This window comes from Nannobrachium achirus (genome assembly GCF_963921795.1).
Source record: "Nannobrachium achirus genome assembly, chromosome: 13".
Lineage (NCBI taxonomy): Eukaryota > Metazoa > Chordata > Actinopteri > Myctophiformes > Myctophidae > Nannobrachium > Nannobrachium achirus.
In genome coordinates, this window is record NC_137833.1 from 17,091,249 (window position 1) to 17,109,877 (window position 18,629).

General features: G+C 41.3%; 1 protein-coding gene across 1 annotated transcript in view; it reads right to left on the bottom strand.

The window, feature by feature from the left end:
* stk32c (serine/threonine kinase 32C) overlaps positions 1–18,629 on the bottom strand; it is a 192,582-nt gene that overhangs the window by 89,584 nt on the left and 84,369 nt on the right. The window contains exon 2 of the mRNA XM_080739971.1: positions 3,089–3,144. Within this exon, the coding sequence (XP_080596097.1) occupies positions 3,089–3,144 (56 nt within the window). The remainder of the gene's footprint in view (positions 1–3,088; positions 3,145–18,629) is intronic.

The window sequence follows — 18,629 nt, forward strand, 5'->3', positions numbered from 1 at the left end:
CGCGCGTGCACGTGGAGCAGGCAAAAGCTCCCTGTAGCACCCCCTACTGCTCAGGGCTAGAACCGCGCCTGCCCCTGAGTATGGCACGTGAGCGTTCTCAACACCGTTCACAATGACAAAATATGTGTGAGGACTTGGCACAAAGACTTGGCACAAACCGAGGGCCGGCCTGTAGCGATCTGTCCTGCCCATTACAAAACAAATCGACCTTCCTCTAATCCATAATTTCAGACAGGAGAGCAGGTGTTCCTCAGCGAGAATTTAGCAATGAAAAGAACCTAGCCAGTGGTACCATATCACTTTGGACTGTGCTGCCCGCCCATGACCATTTTGGAATTAACCCATTTAGGCCTACGATTATTGACTGCTTTAACTATTGAAAAATAGCAGATATACAAGCTTGCAGCACGGCACTCACCGAGTGCCGTGCTGCGAGCTTGTAGATCTGCTATTTTAAAAAAATCATGATTTCTTTTGCAAGTCTTTGAATATATCTACTTAAAAGCGAACATTTGTAACTCAAATATTTGCTTCTGGGTGGTCCCTGGAACAACATATTTTGAGATGGGGGTCCGTGGCCAAATACCTGTAATTTTGGGGGTCCTTGACATGAAAAGGTTTGAGAACAGCATGATTTAGAGGAAGGATTTAGAAGTCGGGTCAAAGATCGGGTCAAAGATATTCAAAGACTTGCACTCATTTTCCTGATTTTTCAAAAATAGCAGATCTACAAGCTCGCAGTGCGGCACTTGGTGCCGCGCTGTGAGCTTGTATATCTGCTATTTTTCTAAAGTTAAAGCATAAAATAATGGTTAAAGTGGTTAAAATCTAATGCGACTCATGCACGTTCCAGGTATTTGAGAGTTAATGCTTCAGAATTAATTATAGATCAGTTTGGAGCATAGCACTGCTCAGAGAGATGGAGTCCCCAAAGCCATTGCTCTCCGTCAGTGCCTCTGTCCCAAGCCAGGACAAAGAGCCAATAACCACGACCACTCTCCTGTCTCGATATATGGTAAAGGTGAAAACGGTTCCATTCATATGCAAATAGACACAGAAAACGGTCGGCCCCACATCTCAGAGTTGGATTGTCGCATTTATTTATTTATTTAATATTATTATCTCCTTATACCCCACAGATGAGATCGTATGCATAGAATTGCTAATGTGCTCTATGAATATATGAATAAAGTCTTTCTCTTTCTGGACTACTCGAGAGGATTTGAGAAAAGATAGGGGTTAGGTTTGACGTTATGGTCTGTCTGTCTGTCCGTCCGCAGCTAATCTCGAAAACTACTACACTGATCAGCTTCAAATATTTTGTGCCAATATTGCAGTAGTTCTCAAACTTTTAAATTTCAAGGTCCTCCTTTAACTCTGACAGTGTAACCATTTGGGTACATTTAGACTCTCCTAAAGGAACCTAGAGTCCCTGGAATCCACTTTGAGAACCACTACAATAGATCAGCTAACACCGAAAAGCTGATAGAACCTTCGCTAAAACACCCAGGACAACGATCCACTCTTCCCAGACTCTTCGTCTTCGCCATCCTGGCCCCCCCAGCCCAAACCCACAAATTGTATCTGATATTCAAAATGTCCAATGAAGGGGGCAAAAGGCTTGAAACAAGCTCTCAAATGATCCTTGTTACTGCATGTATGTGAATGATGTGAATTTATTTTATAACGTCAGATTCACCATCCCTCCAGGCTATGAGATACATGTCTGTGAGGCTATAGTTGTGGAACTAGCCAGTAGGTCCAATCGACCGAATTCACGTTACGCAACTTCCTGGTGCTGTCGTCACGGTTGAAGGGGAAAACCCTACTAAAAGCCTATAGAGTTAACACAGAAATCGCAAATTTAATGCAATTTCCGAATAGTACAGTATAAAATACAGCTAGCATGATCAAGAACACAAGATAGTAAAAGGCACAAAGCGTTATAATTTACTTTCCTGCTCAAAATAATGATTTGTTGGTTTTAAGTCCATCAATTTCTGTATAAAGCTGACGTCAGCACCAGGAAGTTGCTGAGAAATTTGCTGAGTGCGTGTGCGTGGGCGGGCCGTGAATAGGGTCTATAGGGCGCAAACTGTCTGTCGGACTGTGGGATCTATTCGTAGCGGGAGGGAGAGCCTGCGTAATGTGACACCACTGCCTTACAATTCATCACATAGACTGAGAAACAAACACACCATAACGCGCACACACAGACAAAAATACAGCGACACAGAGAGACTGCGGTCACCTACAACTCGTGCACGTGTACCACACACAGACAATAGGAGACAGGGACCACAATTTAATGCACGTTCCCGATCAGCAGCCGATCAGGAACGGTAAATGGAGCGTTTATATAGGGCTTTTTATCCAAAGCACCTTACATATATTGGGTGAATTCACCGATTCACACACACACACACACACACACACACACACACACACACACACACACACACACACACACACACACACACACACACACACACACACACACACACACACACACCAAGCTTTCTCCAAAAATGCAATTCCAATGAACAATTTAAACATTTGAATAAAACATAAATGTTCTAATTTTGTAAATAGACGATCTTCAAGCTCAGATCGTGTCACAACAAACCGTGCGCTTGTAAATCTGCTATTCTCGAAACCTTTCGATTGTTTTGTTGTTTGCCCCACCAATAATGACATGCCCAACATTGGGCCACCAGGGTTCAAATGTTAAGTGACTACTGAGCATATTGAGCATATTACTGCGTAACTTCCAACTCTGTAACTATGCGATAGGAAGCTAAATGAAATTGGTTCCCTTCTTTATCTCATTTAAACAGACAGGGCTCAATGTTATTAAGCAGCGGGGTGAGATGGGATCTAAAAGGTAATTACTTAAGGCCTACTTTGGTTGGCCTTTAATTCTTTCGCAGAGTTAATTGGAGCTGCAGAATCATCAGGAGATCTTATGACACACACATAAGATGTTATACTATTACTGTATGCATACATGCACAGAATAACATAGTGACACATACAAATGCTCACAACAATTGCGCATACACCGACACACACACACAATCTGCAGTACCTTTCCAAAGCTCCCCTTCCCAATGGCTCGGAGAATCTGGAAATGGTCAAAGTTCACTGCAAAGAGGAAAGAGAGAGAAAATATCTGTCAGAAAGATTGATTATTTTGCCAGCTTTATCAAAACAGATGATACTGTTATGTGAAAGAACAGGGCATATAGCAAAGGGAGTTGAGTCAAGGTAAGTAAAAACATAAATACGGTACACAATGTTTTTCTCTTGCCACACAGGCTTCTCACAGAGAAGGCAAACATTAGTATTCCGGAGGCAGGATACGGTATTACGTTACGGTTCACCACTGGTCACGACTCTGGACATTTATTGGAACTGTGGACAACAAGTGTGTAATAAAAACACAACAAATCAATGCATGCAATGTGCACGTATTCATGTGTCCAGTTCACTGTGTTCAGATAGTGATTGGTCATTGAGGAATTCCATCAATACCGGTAATTTAGACTCAATATAGCCTAATGTACTATTAAACTGTGATCATCTTTTTCTTTTTTGCATTACATCCACAGGATAGCCCGGTCAAGTCCACATTATGGATACAAGACATTGATTGAAGCTATTTAGAAGCAGCCACTTTCTGTCTCTCAACGTCAATGTGAAGTTTTCGGTAAAGTATAACTCGATTTTGGTTGTGAACTGCTGAAGACCCTTTAATGATGAGGCCCATGATGTGTAAATGAAAAGAGATGATTTGGAATTCACGTTATCAACATCAGAACATGTGCAAAAGGGACCAGCTGTCTAGAACAGGGTTGACTTTATCTCTTTATCTCTGTCCCCACACAAGTGGACCAGTGACAGCTCAGTCAGGCAGTGTCTCTTGTTCTTTTTTAAACATCTCAGACGTTTAATCAATTCAATTTTAATTCAAAGGGCTTTATTGGCATGAGAAAACATACGTTTACATTGCCAAAGCAGAAATGTACACAATACAATACAATACAATCAGAACAAAATATATACAGGTGAAAACAGTTTTCATGCATCACGGTAACGTGCAGGCAGAGCAGTGATATATACAATGGTTTTTAAGGTGGTTGGGTTCCATTTGATATCCTTCTCTTGTCACAGCAGCTCACGAATCTTGCTGCTGTGTTTGCACATTGTTTTACTTCCCCCAGCAGGTATGGGAGTTTTTCATCATTGGTCATATTTTGAAACTCTCCTTGGGTGGTTATGATCTGTGGGAAGTATGTGTCTCTGATGTCTTGGTACAGCGGACAGGTGGTTAGAAAATGTAGCTCAGTTTCCACTTCATTTTGTGTGCAGTGGGTGCAAAGTCTGTTTTCTCTAGGGAGCCAGGTATGCCTGTGACGTCCTTTCTCGATTGCAAGACTGTGCTCACTGAGTCTGTACCTAGTCAAGATTTTTCTTTGTTTTGGGTCGGCCACCTTGCTCAGGTATTCTGCCATGGTGTATTCTCTGTTTAGGGCCAAATAGCATTCTAGTTAGTGGCCAAGGCCACGAAGTGGCAAAAGCCTTGGCCACTCATTGTTATTGGACTTCAGCACTATTATTATTAGTGGCCAAGGCCACGAAGTGGCAAAAGCCTTGGCCACTCATTGTTATTGGACTTCAGCACTATTATTAGTGGCCAAGGCCACGAAGTGGCAATGCCTTGGCCACTCATTGTTATTGGACTTCATCACTATTATTATTATTATTCCGCCACTTTTTCTCTAGCGGCTAGACCGTGCAGTCGCTTTTTACGAAACTCGGCAGTATGGCAGAGGACTATGCCAAACGGCTAAAACGCGAAGCTCGCAACAATCGGCCAAAGGGTGGCGCTGTAGGAAGCCTTCGAAAGTGCAAACTTTGAACTGGTGTAGCTCATGCCCTGTTTCAGGTACAGCAATGAAACCTGTATACACTTATGCGTCTCCTCATGCCGAACAACTTTTACGCTCTGACTTTTGACCTCTGACCTTTACCTCTCCCACAATTTTGAATTATATGCAAAACAGTCAAAATCTATCTCCTCCTGGGATTTTCGCGTAATGTGCGCAAAACTTTTTTTACATGAACTTTGGACCAATACGGTCTGAGAACTTAGGCGGATTTTCTTTAAAGTGAAACATTATTTTTTAATAATTCACTCAATGTTGCAGTTATATGCAAATTATTCTTCTGCCTCTAAATCATACATGCAAAGTGACACGTTCATGGCATTTGGCAAATATGTAGAGGATTAGTCCAAATATCACTGAAAGCAATCTTACTCCAATTGGCCAAAGGGGGGCGCTATACGAAGCGTTTGAAAACTCAAACTTTAAAGGGGCATAAGTCATGCCTCGTTTCGTTTGAAGACATGCAACTTGCTTACACGCGTGCCTTGACTCAAGCTGAAAACATCTGTGTCTTTGTTAAGTAAGCTCCGCCCTTCGATTTTCCGCCTTTTGGAGCAGTTCGTAAAACACTTAAACCCGCTTTTATTCCGGAACTTTCGCGTCACGTGCACGGAACTTTTTTTACATGAACTTTGGACCAATATCTAAAGATCTGTCAGATCGGATTTTTTTAAAATTGAAACATGCATTTTTAATAGTTTTTAATAATTCAATCAATATTGCAAGTTGTATGCAAATTATTCTTCTGTCTCTAAAACAAACATTTAAAGTAATATTATCTCACTGTGCAGAGCTGTGCATAGCTCACCTGGTAAGGCCTTTGTCTATCATTCCAGAAGTCCCCTGTTCAAGCCTTACCTCATGCATTTAAAATACATTTGACAACATTTTGCCGTGAAAACCCTGGTACTGCAACTGAACATGGCAACCCGACCAAACATGGCAACCTTCTTAAGCAAGGGTATAAATAGTGGTTGAGTTGAGGCCACTCCCCCCCTCTCAGATTGTTTGGACGCTGCATGGTGCTGGTGGTTGCTGCTACTCACTGCTACATTATGCAGCAGCTGCAGGTCTGTACACTGTTCATTATTCCAACAACTATTCCAATTTCTAACAGTTTCATTCATTATACTTACCCATACTATAATTTGGCTTTTAGATTTACCTCACCTGACCATACCTACCTGATCCACTCCATACACTGGCTGTGTGTGATGGAGGAACAATGTGACCATGTGCTCTGAAATGTTATGTTGTTTTTGGTTTTGGGATCTAAATGTTAAACGATTTCTTTTGGAATGTAATGCTTGTATGTTAGCTGCAACGTTGATTATTGAATTGATGTATTTTGAGTTTAATGCCAATGCCTAGTTGGGCAGATTAATGGAATTATTTTGTTTCAAGCCTGTAGCAGATTATTTGAATTTGTGTTTTTCTATTCATTTGGCCTTTTTCTTTGATCCAGGCCAGGTTTATTGCCTAGAACTGAATCTGAAAGATGGCGAGCCTGCAGAAAGACTGACACAATCCTGTCTGACCTATGGTTATTGGTAGGAAAAAGCAGCTGCAGTGACACTCATTCCTAGTTAGTGGCCAAGGCACGAAGTGCCCGAAGGCCACTCATTGATATTGGACTTCAGCACTATTATTATTCTTCCGCCACTTTTTCTCTAGCGGCTAGACCGTGCAGTCGCTTTTTATGAAACTCGGCAGTATGGCAGAGGACTATGCCAAACGGCTAAAACGCGAAGCTCGCAACAATCGGCCAAAGGGTGGCGCTGTAGGAAGCCTTCGAAAGTGCAAACTTTGAACTGGTGTAGCTCATGCCCTGTTTCAGGTACAGCAATGAAACCTGTATACACTTATGCGTCTCCTCATGCCGAACAACTTTTACGCTCTGACTTTTGACCTCTGACCTTTACCTCTCCCACAATTTTGAATTATATGAAAAACAGTCAAAATCTATCTCCTCCTGGGATTTTCGCGTAACGTGCGCAAAACTTTTTTTTACATGAACTTTGGACCAACACAGTCATCGCACAGCGGCCGGATTTTCTTTAAAGCGAAACATTATTTTTTAATAATTAACCGTATAATGCAGTTTCATGCAAATTATTCTTCTGCCTCTAAATCATACATGCAAAGTGACACGTTCATGGCAGTATGGCAGAGGACTATGCCAAACGGCTAAAACGCGAAGCTCGCAACAATCGGCCAAAGGGTGGCGCTGTAGGAAGCCTTCGAAAGTGCAAACTTTGAACTGGTGTAGCTCATGCCCTGTTTCAGGTACAGCAATGAAACCTGTATACACATATGCGTCTCCTCATGCCGAACAACTTTTACGCTCTGACTTTTGACCTCTGACCTTTACCTCTCCCACAATTTTGAATTATATGAAAAACAGTCAAAATCTATCTCCTCCTGCGATTTTCGCGTAACGTGCGCGAAACTTTTTTTACATGAACTTTGGACCAACACGGTCATCGCACAGCGGCCGGATTTTCTTTAAAGCGAAACATTATTTTTTAATAATTCACTCAATGTTGCAGTTTTATGCAAATTATTCTTCTGCCTCTAAATCATACATGCAAAGTGACACGTTCATGGCATTTGGCAAATGTGTAGAGAGTTAGTCCAAATATCACTGAAAGCAATCTTACTCCAATTGGCCAAAGGGGGGCGCTATACGAAGCGTTTGAAAACTCAAACTTTAAAGGGGCATAAGTCATGCCTCGTTTCGTTTAAAGACATGCAACTTGGTTACACACGTGCCCTGACTCAAGCGGAAGCCATCCGTGTCTTTGTTAAGTAAGCTTCGTCCATAGATTTTCCGCCATTTTGAGCAGTTTGTAAAACACTTAAACCCGCTTTTATTCCGGAACTTTCGCGTCACGTGCACAGAACTTTTTTTACATGAACTTTGGACCAACATCTAAAGATCTGTCAGATCAGATTTTTTAAAAATTGAAACATGCATTTTTAATAATTTAATCAATATTGCAAGTTGTATGCAAATTATTCTTCTGCCTCTAAAACAAACATTTAAAGTAATATTTTCTCACTGTGCAGAGCTGTGCATAGCTCACCTGGTAAGGCCTTTGTCTATCATTCCAGAAGTCCCCTGTTCAAGCCTTACCTCATGCATTTAAAATACATTTTACAACATTTTGCCGTGAAAACCCTGGTACTGCAACTGAACATGGCAACCCGACCAAACATGGCAACCTTCTTAAGCAAGGGTATAAATAGTGGTTGAGTTGAGGCCACTCCCCCCCTCTCAGATTGTTTGGAAGCCGCATGGTGCTGGTGGTTGCTGCTACTCACTGCTACATTATGCAGCAGCTGCAGGTCTGTACACTGTTCATTATTCCAACAACTATTCCAATTTCTAACAGTTTCATTCATTATACTTACCCATACTATAATTTGGCTTTTAGATTTACCTCACCTGACCATACCTACCTGATCCACTCGATACACTGGCTGTGTGTGATGGAGGAACAATGTGACTTGGTAAGCTAACCATGTGCTCTGAAATGTTATGTTGTTTTTGGTTTTGGGATCTAAATGTTAAACGATTTCTTTTGGAATGTAATGCTTGTATGTTAGCTGCAACGTTGATTATTGAATTGATGTATTTTGAGTTTAATGCCAATGCCTAGTTGGGCAGATTAATGGAATTATTTTGTTTCAAGCCTGTAGTGCAGCAGATTATTTGAATTTGTTGTTTTTCTATTCATTTGGCCTTTTTCTTTGATCCAGGCCAGGTTTATTGCCTAGAACTGAATCTGAAAGATGGCGAGCCTGCAGAAAGACTGACACAATCCTGTCTGACCTATGGTTATGGGTAGGAAAAAGCAGCCGCAGTGACACACATTCCTAGTTTGATTTGATTTTGAAGTAATGACTTTGAGTTTCTTTATAAAGTAATGATGTTTGAGTGCATTCATTTATTCATTTATTGTTTCAAACCATGCAGGGGAAACTCAGCCTCACACCTGAAGCCCATCTGACAATCAGCTGACAATCAGTACCAGCTCCCAGATTGCTTCATTGAAGCCAAAGAAAGGCAGTGTAAGTGGGTTCATTATTCTGAACTGTGTGGAACGGGCAGATTGAACACCTCTTCTCTACCTTGTGGCTCAACTGTAATTATTCTGAAGCTCACCTCATTTCTCTCTCTCTCCCCCACCTAGGCTGGCTGGGTTCCAACACCCCCCAATTGGAATCCATAGTCTGCTCTGCCCACAGGACATGTGAGACCCTAAAGTTCCAAGTTTTGACCCCCAGCCGCCTTCCCCTCAACGTTTTTCAATAAAAACAATTTAAGTTTAGTTAAGTCTGACTCTGCTAGCCACTTACAGAAAATAATGCTGCTACAATATTTTGCAATTGCAAATCCTTTGTGTAAATAAACTGAAATTCATACTATTGCATGACTATTTCTTTATCATGTTTCACAAGCATCTGGGTCTACAATGCCAGTGGTGTAAAAGTAACTGAGTACATTTACTCAAATACTATCCTTAGTATAATTTTGAGGTATTTTATACTTCACTTGTATACTCTTACTTCTAGGCTACTCCAGTAAATGCTCATGCGTTGCATTGCATTGTGAGCTTGTAGATCTGCTATTTTAAAAAAATGTCAAGTTGATGCCAATACCTTTGTACTTTCATTCAGTATTATCTCTATATATTCATGTTATTCCTGGCACCGCCCCTGTTATCCTGTTCATATCCTGAAAGAGGCGGAGGCTGAAAAAGACGTACTGAAAAACATAATTTGGTTTCCTGTTGTCCTTGCATTAAAGTGTCAGTAGTTGGCGTTCTAGGCTCTGGGCTCTGAATGTACCTGGGTTGCCATGTATGCTTATAAGCAATTTGTGTCTATAAAAATACTATAGTTGCTTATTGGGCATTCTAATATTTTTAAACCAGTGTGTGAAGTTGGCTGATGGCCTAGGCTCTAAAGAACGGCTTAAGAGAGGTGTTTTAAGATTTTCATTTATCCAGCCGCCTCCATGCAATTTTGTAGCCTACAATGAAACCCAAAATTCAAAAATAGCAAAAATAAACTTTGACAAAAATAGAACTCAGGAACAAAAGGCAAAACTCAAGATAAAGGAAAAATAATAAACACAGCCCATGGATAGGGCCTTGCAGCTCTCTCGCTGTGTGGCGTGCGTGCATGCGTGTGCGTGCAATATCTTTAAGCAGAGTGCATATGTCTATAGGGCACAGGCGGCTAGACCGAGCCTCCAATATGGCCTCCAATATGGGGTCACGTGCACAAGAAAATATGATCACTCGAAAATTTCAGAAATACTCAGATTACATTTACTCAGATTGATTTCACCCCAAGCCTCCAAAATATGAAGAAAAAGAAAATCAATAAAATCAAGGCACTCAGCCTACATAGAACTTTTTTTTTCTTTTTTTTTTTAACAAACATGGTTAACAGATGCTGTGGCTGTCTAGTGTAGTGGTCAGGGCATGTGCCTTTCATGCAGAAGGACGTTGGATAGAATCCCGCTTGGGGTTGATATAAGCTTAAAATCATGACATTTGGTAGACTTTACAGTTATGGTCTTCATGGCTTGGCAAGGCTTACTATGTACATTAGCAAACTGGGTGAATAGTATCACAGTATTTTATGTCTGTTGCATATAGTATTTTGCATACATGTTGTGTAAAGGTCAATTTGTGCTTTTACCTATAACTCCCCCGATTAGTGTAAAACTTTGTATGCACACTTCCCAGAGGCCAAGGAAAAACCTGTGCCCTGCATTTTTCACATCTGCCACCAGAAGGCCGAAAACACATTCTTCGATATTACTCCTTCAGATTTTATCAGAAAATCCCACAAATCAGTACACACAGTATCTCTACAGTGATGTAATCATGACGGATTTGTCCGATATCATCTAATTGGCTAACATTGAATTCCAAGGTTTGCAGGATTGCTCCTTTTTGAACAAAATCATGAACGTAGCCTGCTATGCGTGTGAGATTTTGCACACACATTCCCACTAGGCCAAGGAACAGATGCCACCCTTCTCACATTGGCCTGTTATAGCGCCACCAGCGGGTCAACTTTAGCAAAACACATTTTTGGAACAAAATGCCTCCTGCATGCAACGTACGATTGCCGTGAAAGGCCCAAGAACGCATGGCACCCTTTTCACTTTGGCCTATTATAGAGTCACCACTAGGCCAAAAAAACCTACCTGACCTGCCGAAGTCCTGTTCGGAAGAACACTGCTTCTAGTTTTTCTTTGATGTCTTCTTTGCTTTCCCTTGATGCCTTTTTGCTTTCCTGCTATTTATGCCTTGGCCACTTTATCGCTGCTTGCAGCTATATTTATTAGTGGCCAAGGCCACGAAGTGGCAAAAGCCTTGGCCACTCATTGTTATTGGACTTCAGCACTATTATTATTATTATTATTCTTCCGCCACTTTTGCTCTAGCGGCTAGACCGTGCAGTCGCTTTTTACGAAACTCGGCAGTATGGCAGAGGACTATGCCAAACGGCTAAAACGCGAAGCTCGCAACAATCGGCCAAAGGGTGGCGCTGTAGGAAGCCTTGGAAAGTGCAAACTTTGAACTGGTGTAGCTCATGCCCTGTTTCAGGTACAGCAATGAAACCTGTATACACTTATGCGTCTCCTCATGCCGAACAACTTTTACGCTCTGACTTTTGACCTCTGACCTTTACCTCTCCCACAATTTTGAATTCTATGAAAAACAGTAAAAATGTATCTCCTCCTGGGATTTTCGCGTAACGTGCGCGAAACTTTTTTTACATGAACTTTGGACCAATACGGTCTGAAAAGTTAGCCGGATTTTCTTTAAAGCGAAACATTATTTTTTAATAATTAACCGTATAATGCAGTTTCATGCAAATTATTCTTCTGCCTCTAAATCATACTGCAAAGTGACACGTTCATGGCAGTATGGCAGAGGACCATGCCAAACGGCTAAAACGCGAAGCTCGCAACAATCGGCCAAAGGGTGGCGCTGTAGGAAGCCTTCGAAAGTGGAAACTTTGAACTGGTGTAGCTCATGCCCTGTTTCAGGTACAGCAATGGAACCTGTATACACTTATGCGTCTCCTCATGCCGAACAACTTTTACGCTCTGACTTTTGACCTCTGACCTTTACTTCTCCCACAATTTTGAATTATATGAAAAACAGTAAAAATGTATCTCCTCCTGGGATTTTCGCGTAATGTGCGCGAAACTTTTTTTACATGAACTTTGGACCAATACGGTCTGAAAACTCAGGCGGATTTTCTTTAAAGCGAAACATTATTTTTTAATAATTCACTCAATGTTGCAGTTATATGCAAATTATTCTTCTGCCTCTAAATCATACATGCAAAGTGACACGTTCATGGCATTTGGCAAATATGTAGAGGATTAGTCCAAATATCACTGAAAGCAATCTTACTCCAATTGGCCAAAGGGGGGCGCTATACGAAGCGTTTGAAAACTCAAACTTTAAAGGGGCATAAGTCATGCCTCGTTTGGTTTGAAGACATGCAACTTGCTTACACGCGTGCCTTGACTCAAGCTGAAGACATCTGTGTCTTTGTTAAGTAAGCTCCGCCCTTCGATTTTCCGCCTTTTGGAGCAGTTCGTAAAACACTTAAACCCGCTTTTATTCCGGAACTTTCGCGTCATGTGCACGGAACTTTTTTTACATGAACTTTGGACCAATATCTAAAGATCTGTCAGATCGGATTTTTTAAACATTGAAACATGCTTTTTTAATAGTTCAATCAACATTGCAAGTTGTATGCAAATTATTCTTCTGCCTCTAAAACATACATGCAAAGTAACATTTTCATGATGAACTACCGTAGAGGGTAAGTCCAAATATCACTGAAACCAAAAAGAATCATATTTGAACTGGGGACCCCCCACCCTGACGTGAGTAGGGTTTTCCCATGATCTGGTCCTTAGGCTAGATGCAGAATAGAGCTGGGACGTTCGCGAACGAATCAAACCTTTTGAACGGCTCTTTGAAGTGAACGTTGGGATCCGGTTCGCGCAGTAGAGAGCCGTTCATTTGGGGGGGAGACCCCCTCCCCCCAATTCAACATCTCCTTGCTACTCCACTGAGTACTGACTGAGTACAGTGAGTGAGTGAGAGAGAGAGAACAAGTGGAGGAGCGAGTTCATTGTTGCCTGCTTGTTTTTTTTAGGTGTTTTATGAATAACAACAGTCAAGGTAGCTTAATTTACACACACATTTTATGATCGATGGTACTGTCTCACTTCAAATAGCCATAAATCCCACCTCTAATGCAGAATGGTTAGGCACAGGTGTGTGTGTGTGTGTGTGTGTGTGTGTGTGTGTGTGTGTGTGTGTGTGTGTGTGTGTGTGTGTGTGTGTGTGTGTGTGCGTGCGTGCGTGCGTGCGTGCGTGCGTGCGTGCGTGCGTGCGTGCGTGCGTGCGTGCGTGCGTGCGTGCGTGCGTGCGTGCGTGCGTGCGTGCGTGCGCGCGCGCGCGTGCGTGCGTTATTCTTCTGCCTCTAAAACATACATTCAAAGTCACATTTAAATCACACTTTGCAATAATGTAGGTTAGTGCACTGTGCACTTGTGCACTTGTAACCCACGGTTCAGCGGGAATTACAGTCATTTTATTTTATTTTTCAAATGGAATATATTCTTATTTTTCACATGCAATGTTTTGACCACGGTCCCTGAGTCACAGCTGCAGAGCATTCGTAATCACCACACCCTGTATAAAGCCAGTCTTTTTTCAGTTTGTTCAGTAACCTCATTGGAGCTGCTGCAGGTTTGTACACATTTCATTTCAAGACTATTCCAATTTCTAACAGCATTGCTCCATTTATATTTAACCCACACTATATTGCTTTTAGATCCACCTGACCAACTCTGATATTGACACTGAGGCTGCGTGACTAAGATAATTGGTAAGTGAACATGTGGCTCGGAAATGTTTGTTTCTGGTTTTGGGATTGGAATGTAAAAAGATTCATTTCGGTAATGTAATTATTGCTTGTAGATAAGCAGATTTGTCGACTTTATTTAGTTTTAAGCTTGTAGATCGGCTGATTAGTTGATTTTTTTAGTTTTTTTGCCTGTGAACTGAATCTTAATTGTTTGGTTTTCAGAAAAACTACATTTCCCAGAATGCAGCAGCTAAGATGGTTGCTTGTTGGGCGTCGGCCGATTGAATCCATCTGAACAGTTTGAACAAAACACTGCTGAGTTGAGTGTGTGCTGCTCTGTTAACCGGTAAGACTGTTTGCTTGTATTTTGTATGGTCTCTTTTACCGTTTTACTGTGTTATTTTGGTTCTATCGTTTACAGTGAGAATGTGTTTTATATTGTCAGGAGTGTGCAGTTGTGGATTATTGCCTGTGTCCACTATTGTTTGGGGTGTGGCCTCATCTCTTTCTTCAATGTAAGCATTTAACTAAAGAGATGTAAGTATTATTGCGACTGTTAGGTCGCAGTTACTATCGAAACCTCCACCGGCTGTCACTCTGTCCGTGTGACATCATACTTTTGCCCTATTCATATCTCCGTTACCATTGCCCCTATCCATGCCAAACTTTGCACACACTCCTTGGCTGCCTGATTTCTCACATGGCCCTCCAGCGCCACCATGAGGCCGATTCTTGCAAAACATTTGCGAACACTGCTCCTACAGATTTTGGCCTAAAATCACGCAAATTGATTGTCAAATCACAACCTCCGTCCCTGATTTCACACATGCCCCTCTCTAGCGCCACCATCAGACAGATTTTTGCAAAACACATTTTACAACACTGCTCCTACAGATTTTGGCCTAAAATCACGCAAATTGGATGGCAAATCACAACCTCCAAATCAGCAGATCTGTTGACTTTATTTTGTTTTAACCTTGTAGATCGGCTGATTAGTTGATTTTTTTTTATTTTTTATCCAGGCCCTGTTTTTGCATGTGAACTGAATCTAACTGATGGCTTTGCTTGGTTTTCAGAAAAACTACATTTCCCAGAATGCAGCAGCTAAGATGGCTGCTTGTTGCAATCAGTTTGATTTGTCAGCACCTGGCCGCAACACAGCTTCTCCGAGTCAGGCAATCCAAATGTTTTTGCTCTTAACCACCGAGCTCTGCTTCACTGTGTAGCTGGCTCTCGAAGGGACTCTTCCATCGAGCAGTAAGCAAAACTCCACTATGTTCTCCTCTGTCGCACATTTGCTCTGTATTTTGCCACATTGCTAATGGTGGTTCTATCTGTTCCCATTGTAGGCAAATTAGGAGCTGCATCTGAGTCTTGGAAGAGAAATGACATGTGTTAATGGAAGCAACAGCATACTGTGAAACATATGTTTCGAATGTAACCCCTGTTTGTTAAGTTCTGGAAAGAAGCATATTTTGAGTTAAAAGCCCCGGTTTTGGGAAGAACTTTATTTCATGTTTTAGGGGAACGCCCCATTGAATAAAACAACGCTTATTGCGTTTTCACCTTGAGAACTGTTTCCGTGTGCTGGTTTGGGTTCAGACTTAACAATACTTAATGTTTAAAAACTTTATTTGAAGACGTGTTAAAAGCCCCGGTTTTGGGAAGAACTTTATTTCATGTTTTAGGGGAACGCCCCATTGAATAAAACAACGCTTATTGCGTTTTCACCTTGAGAACAGTTTCCGTGTGCTGGTTTGGGTTCAGACTTCACAATACTTAATGTTTAAAAACTTTATTTGAAGACGTTTACTACTTGAATTATTTGAAAACATTGTGATTTAAAAGACATGCCTGAAAATGGCTAGGTTGTTAACCCTCTGTTTTGAAGGTTTACAACCTGATGACCAACTCTTCAACAAAGACAACTAATGAAAAAGTTGGAAAATAAAGATATTGAGTTAAAACCTTGAGGAGTTCTTTGGAACTATTTTATGTCTGTTGCATATAGTCTTTTGCATACATGTTGTGTAGAGGTCAATTTGTGCTTTCACCAATAACTATGCCGATTAGTGTAAAATCGGCAGAGTCTCTGTAATTTATAGCGCCACCAGAAGGCCGAAAACGCATTCTTCGATATTACTCCTTCAGATTTTATCCGATAATCACACAAATGGGCACACAGTATCTCTACAGTGATGTAATCATGACGGATTTGTCCAATATCATATTCTATCTAATTGGCTAACATTGAATTCCAAGGTTTGCAGGATTGCTCCTTTTTGAACAAAATGTCTCAAACGCAGCCTGCTATTTGTGTGAGATTTTGCACGCACATTCCCACTAGGCCAAGGAACAGATGCCACCCTTCTCACATTGGCCTGTTATAGCGCCACCAGCGGGTCAATTTTTGCAAAACCCATTTTTGGAACAAAATGCCTCAAATCCCGCATGCAGCGTCCGATTGCCGTGAAAGGCCAAAGAACATGTGGTACCCTTTTGACTTTGGCCTATTATAGTCACCACTAGGCCAAAAAAAAAAACACCTGACCTGCCGGAGACCTGTTCGGAAGAACACTGCTTCCAGTTTTTCTTTGATTTCTTCTTTGCTTTCCCTTGATGCCTTTTTGCTTTCCTGCTATTTATGCCTTGGCCACTTTATCGCTGCTTGCAGCTATATTTAGTGGCCAAGGCCACGAAGTGGCAAAAGCCTTGGCCACTCATTGTTATTGGACTTCATCACTATTATTATTATTATTATTATTATTCCGCCACTTTTTCTCTAGCGGCTAGACCGTGCAGTCGCTTTTTACGAAACTCGGCAGTATGGCAGAGGACTATGCCAAACGGCTAAAACGCGAAGCTCGCAACAATCTGCCAAAGGGTGGCGCTGTAGGAAGCCTTTGAAAAATGCCAACTTTGAACTGGTGTAGCTCATGCCCTGTTTCAGGTACAGCAATGAAACCTGTATACAATTATGCGTCTCCTCATGCCGAACAACTTTTACGCTCTGACTTTTGACCTCTGACCTTTACCTCTCCCACAATTTTGAATTATATGAAAAACAGTAAAAATGTATCTCCTCCTGGGATTTTCGCGTAATATGCGCGAAACTTTTTTTACATGAACTTTGGACCAATACGGTCTGAAAAGTTAGGCGGATTTTCTTTAAAGCGAAACATTATTTTTTAATAATTCACTCAATGTTGCAGTTTTATGCAAATTATTCTTCTGCCTCTAAATCATAGATGCAAAGTGACACGTTCATGGCATTTGGCAAATATGTAGAGGGTTAGTACAAATATCACTGAAAGCAATCTTACTCCAATTGGCCAAAGGGGGGCGCTATACGAAGCGTTTGAAAACTCAAACTTTAAAGGGGCATAAGTCATGCCTCGTTTCGTTTGAAGACATGCAACTTGCTTACACGCGTGCCTTGACTCAAGCGGAAGACATCTGTGTCTTTGTTAAGTAAGCTCCACCCTTAGATTTTCCGCCATTTTGAGCAGTTTGTAAAACACTTAAACCCGCTTTTATTCCGGAACTTTCGCGTCACGTGCACGGAACTTTTTTTACATGAACTTTGGACCAATATCTAAAGATCTGTCAGATCGGATTTTTTTTAAATTGAAACATGCTTTTTTAATAATTCAATCAACATTGCAAGTTTTATGCAAATTATTCTTCTGCCTCTAAAACATAGATGCAAAGTCACATTTTCATGATGAAATACTGTAGAGGGTAAGTCCAAATATCACTGAAACCAAAAAGAATCATATTTGAACTGGGGACCCCCCACCCTGACGTGAGTAGGGGTTTCCCATGATCTGGGCCTTAGGCTAGATGCAGAATAGAGCTGGGACGTTCGCGAACGAATCGAATCTTTTGAACGGCTCTTTGAAGTGAACGATGGGATCCGGTTTGCGCAGTAGAGAGCCGTTCATTTGGGGGGAGACCCCCTCCCCCCAATTCAACATCTCCTTGCTACTCCACTGAGTACTGACTGAGTACAGTGAGTGAGTGAGAGAGAGAGAACAAGTGGAGGAGCGAGTTCATTGTTGCCTGCTTGTTTTTTTTAGGTGTTTTATGAATAACAAAAGTCAAGGTAGCTTAATTTACACACACATTTTATGAAAAGGGTAAATACTAAATTGTGATCTCAACTGTCAGCAGAGGAATGTGGTGCCACCTTGTGGATTCATGTTTAAACAAATTCTTCTTAAAAATATATAAATATACAAGGAGCCAAATGAGCCAGTCTTTTGAACGGCTCTTTTTAGTGAGCCAGATCGATGGTACTGTCTCACTTCAAAGAGCCATAAATCCCACCTCTAATGCAGAATAGACCCAAACACAGCTGCCCAGCAATTTGCAATCAAACCACACCCAGTATAAAGCCAGACTTTCTGCAGTAACTTGCTCAGTGTGGTCCACAACACTGGAGGTGTTACAGGCAGCAGGTATGTACTCTTTATTTATTTCAACAACTATTCCAATTTCTGACAGTTTAATTCATTAATTATTTATACTTACCCATGCAATAATTTGACTTTTAGATACCATACCTACCTGATCCACTCGCTACACTGGCTGTGTGAATGAGGAACATTGTGACTTGGTGAGTGACCATGTGCTCTGTAATGTTATGTTGTTTTTGGTTTTGGGATCTAAATGTTAAACAATTTCTTTTGGAATGTAATGCTTGTATGTTAGCTGCAATGTTGATTATTGAATTGATGTATTTTGAGTTTAATG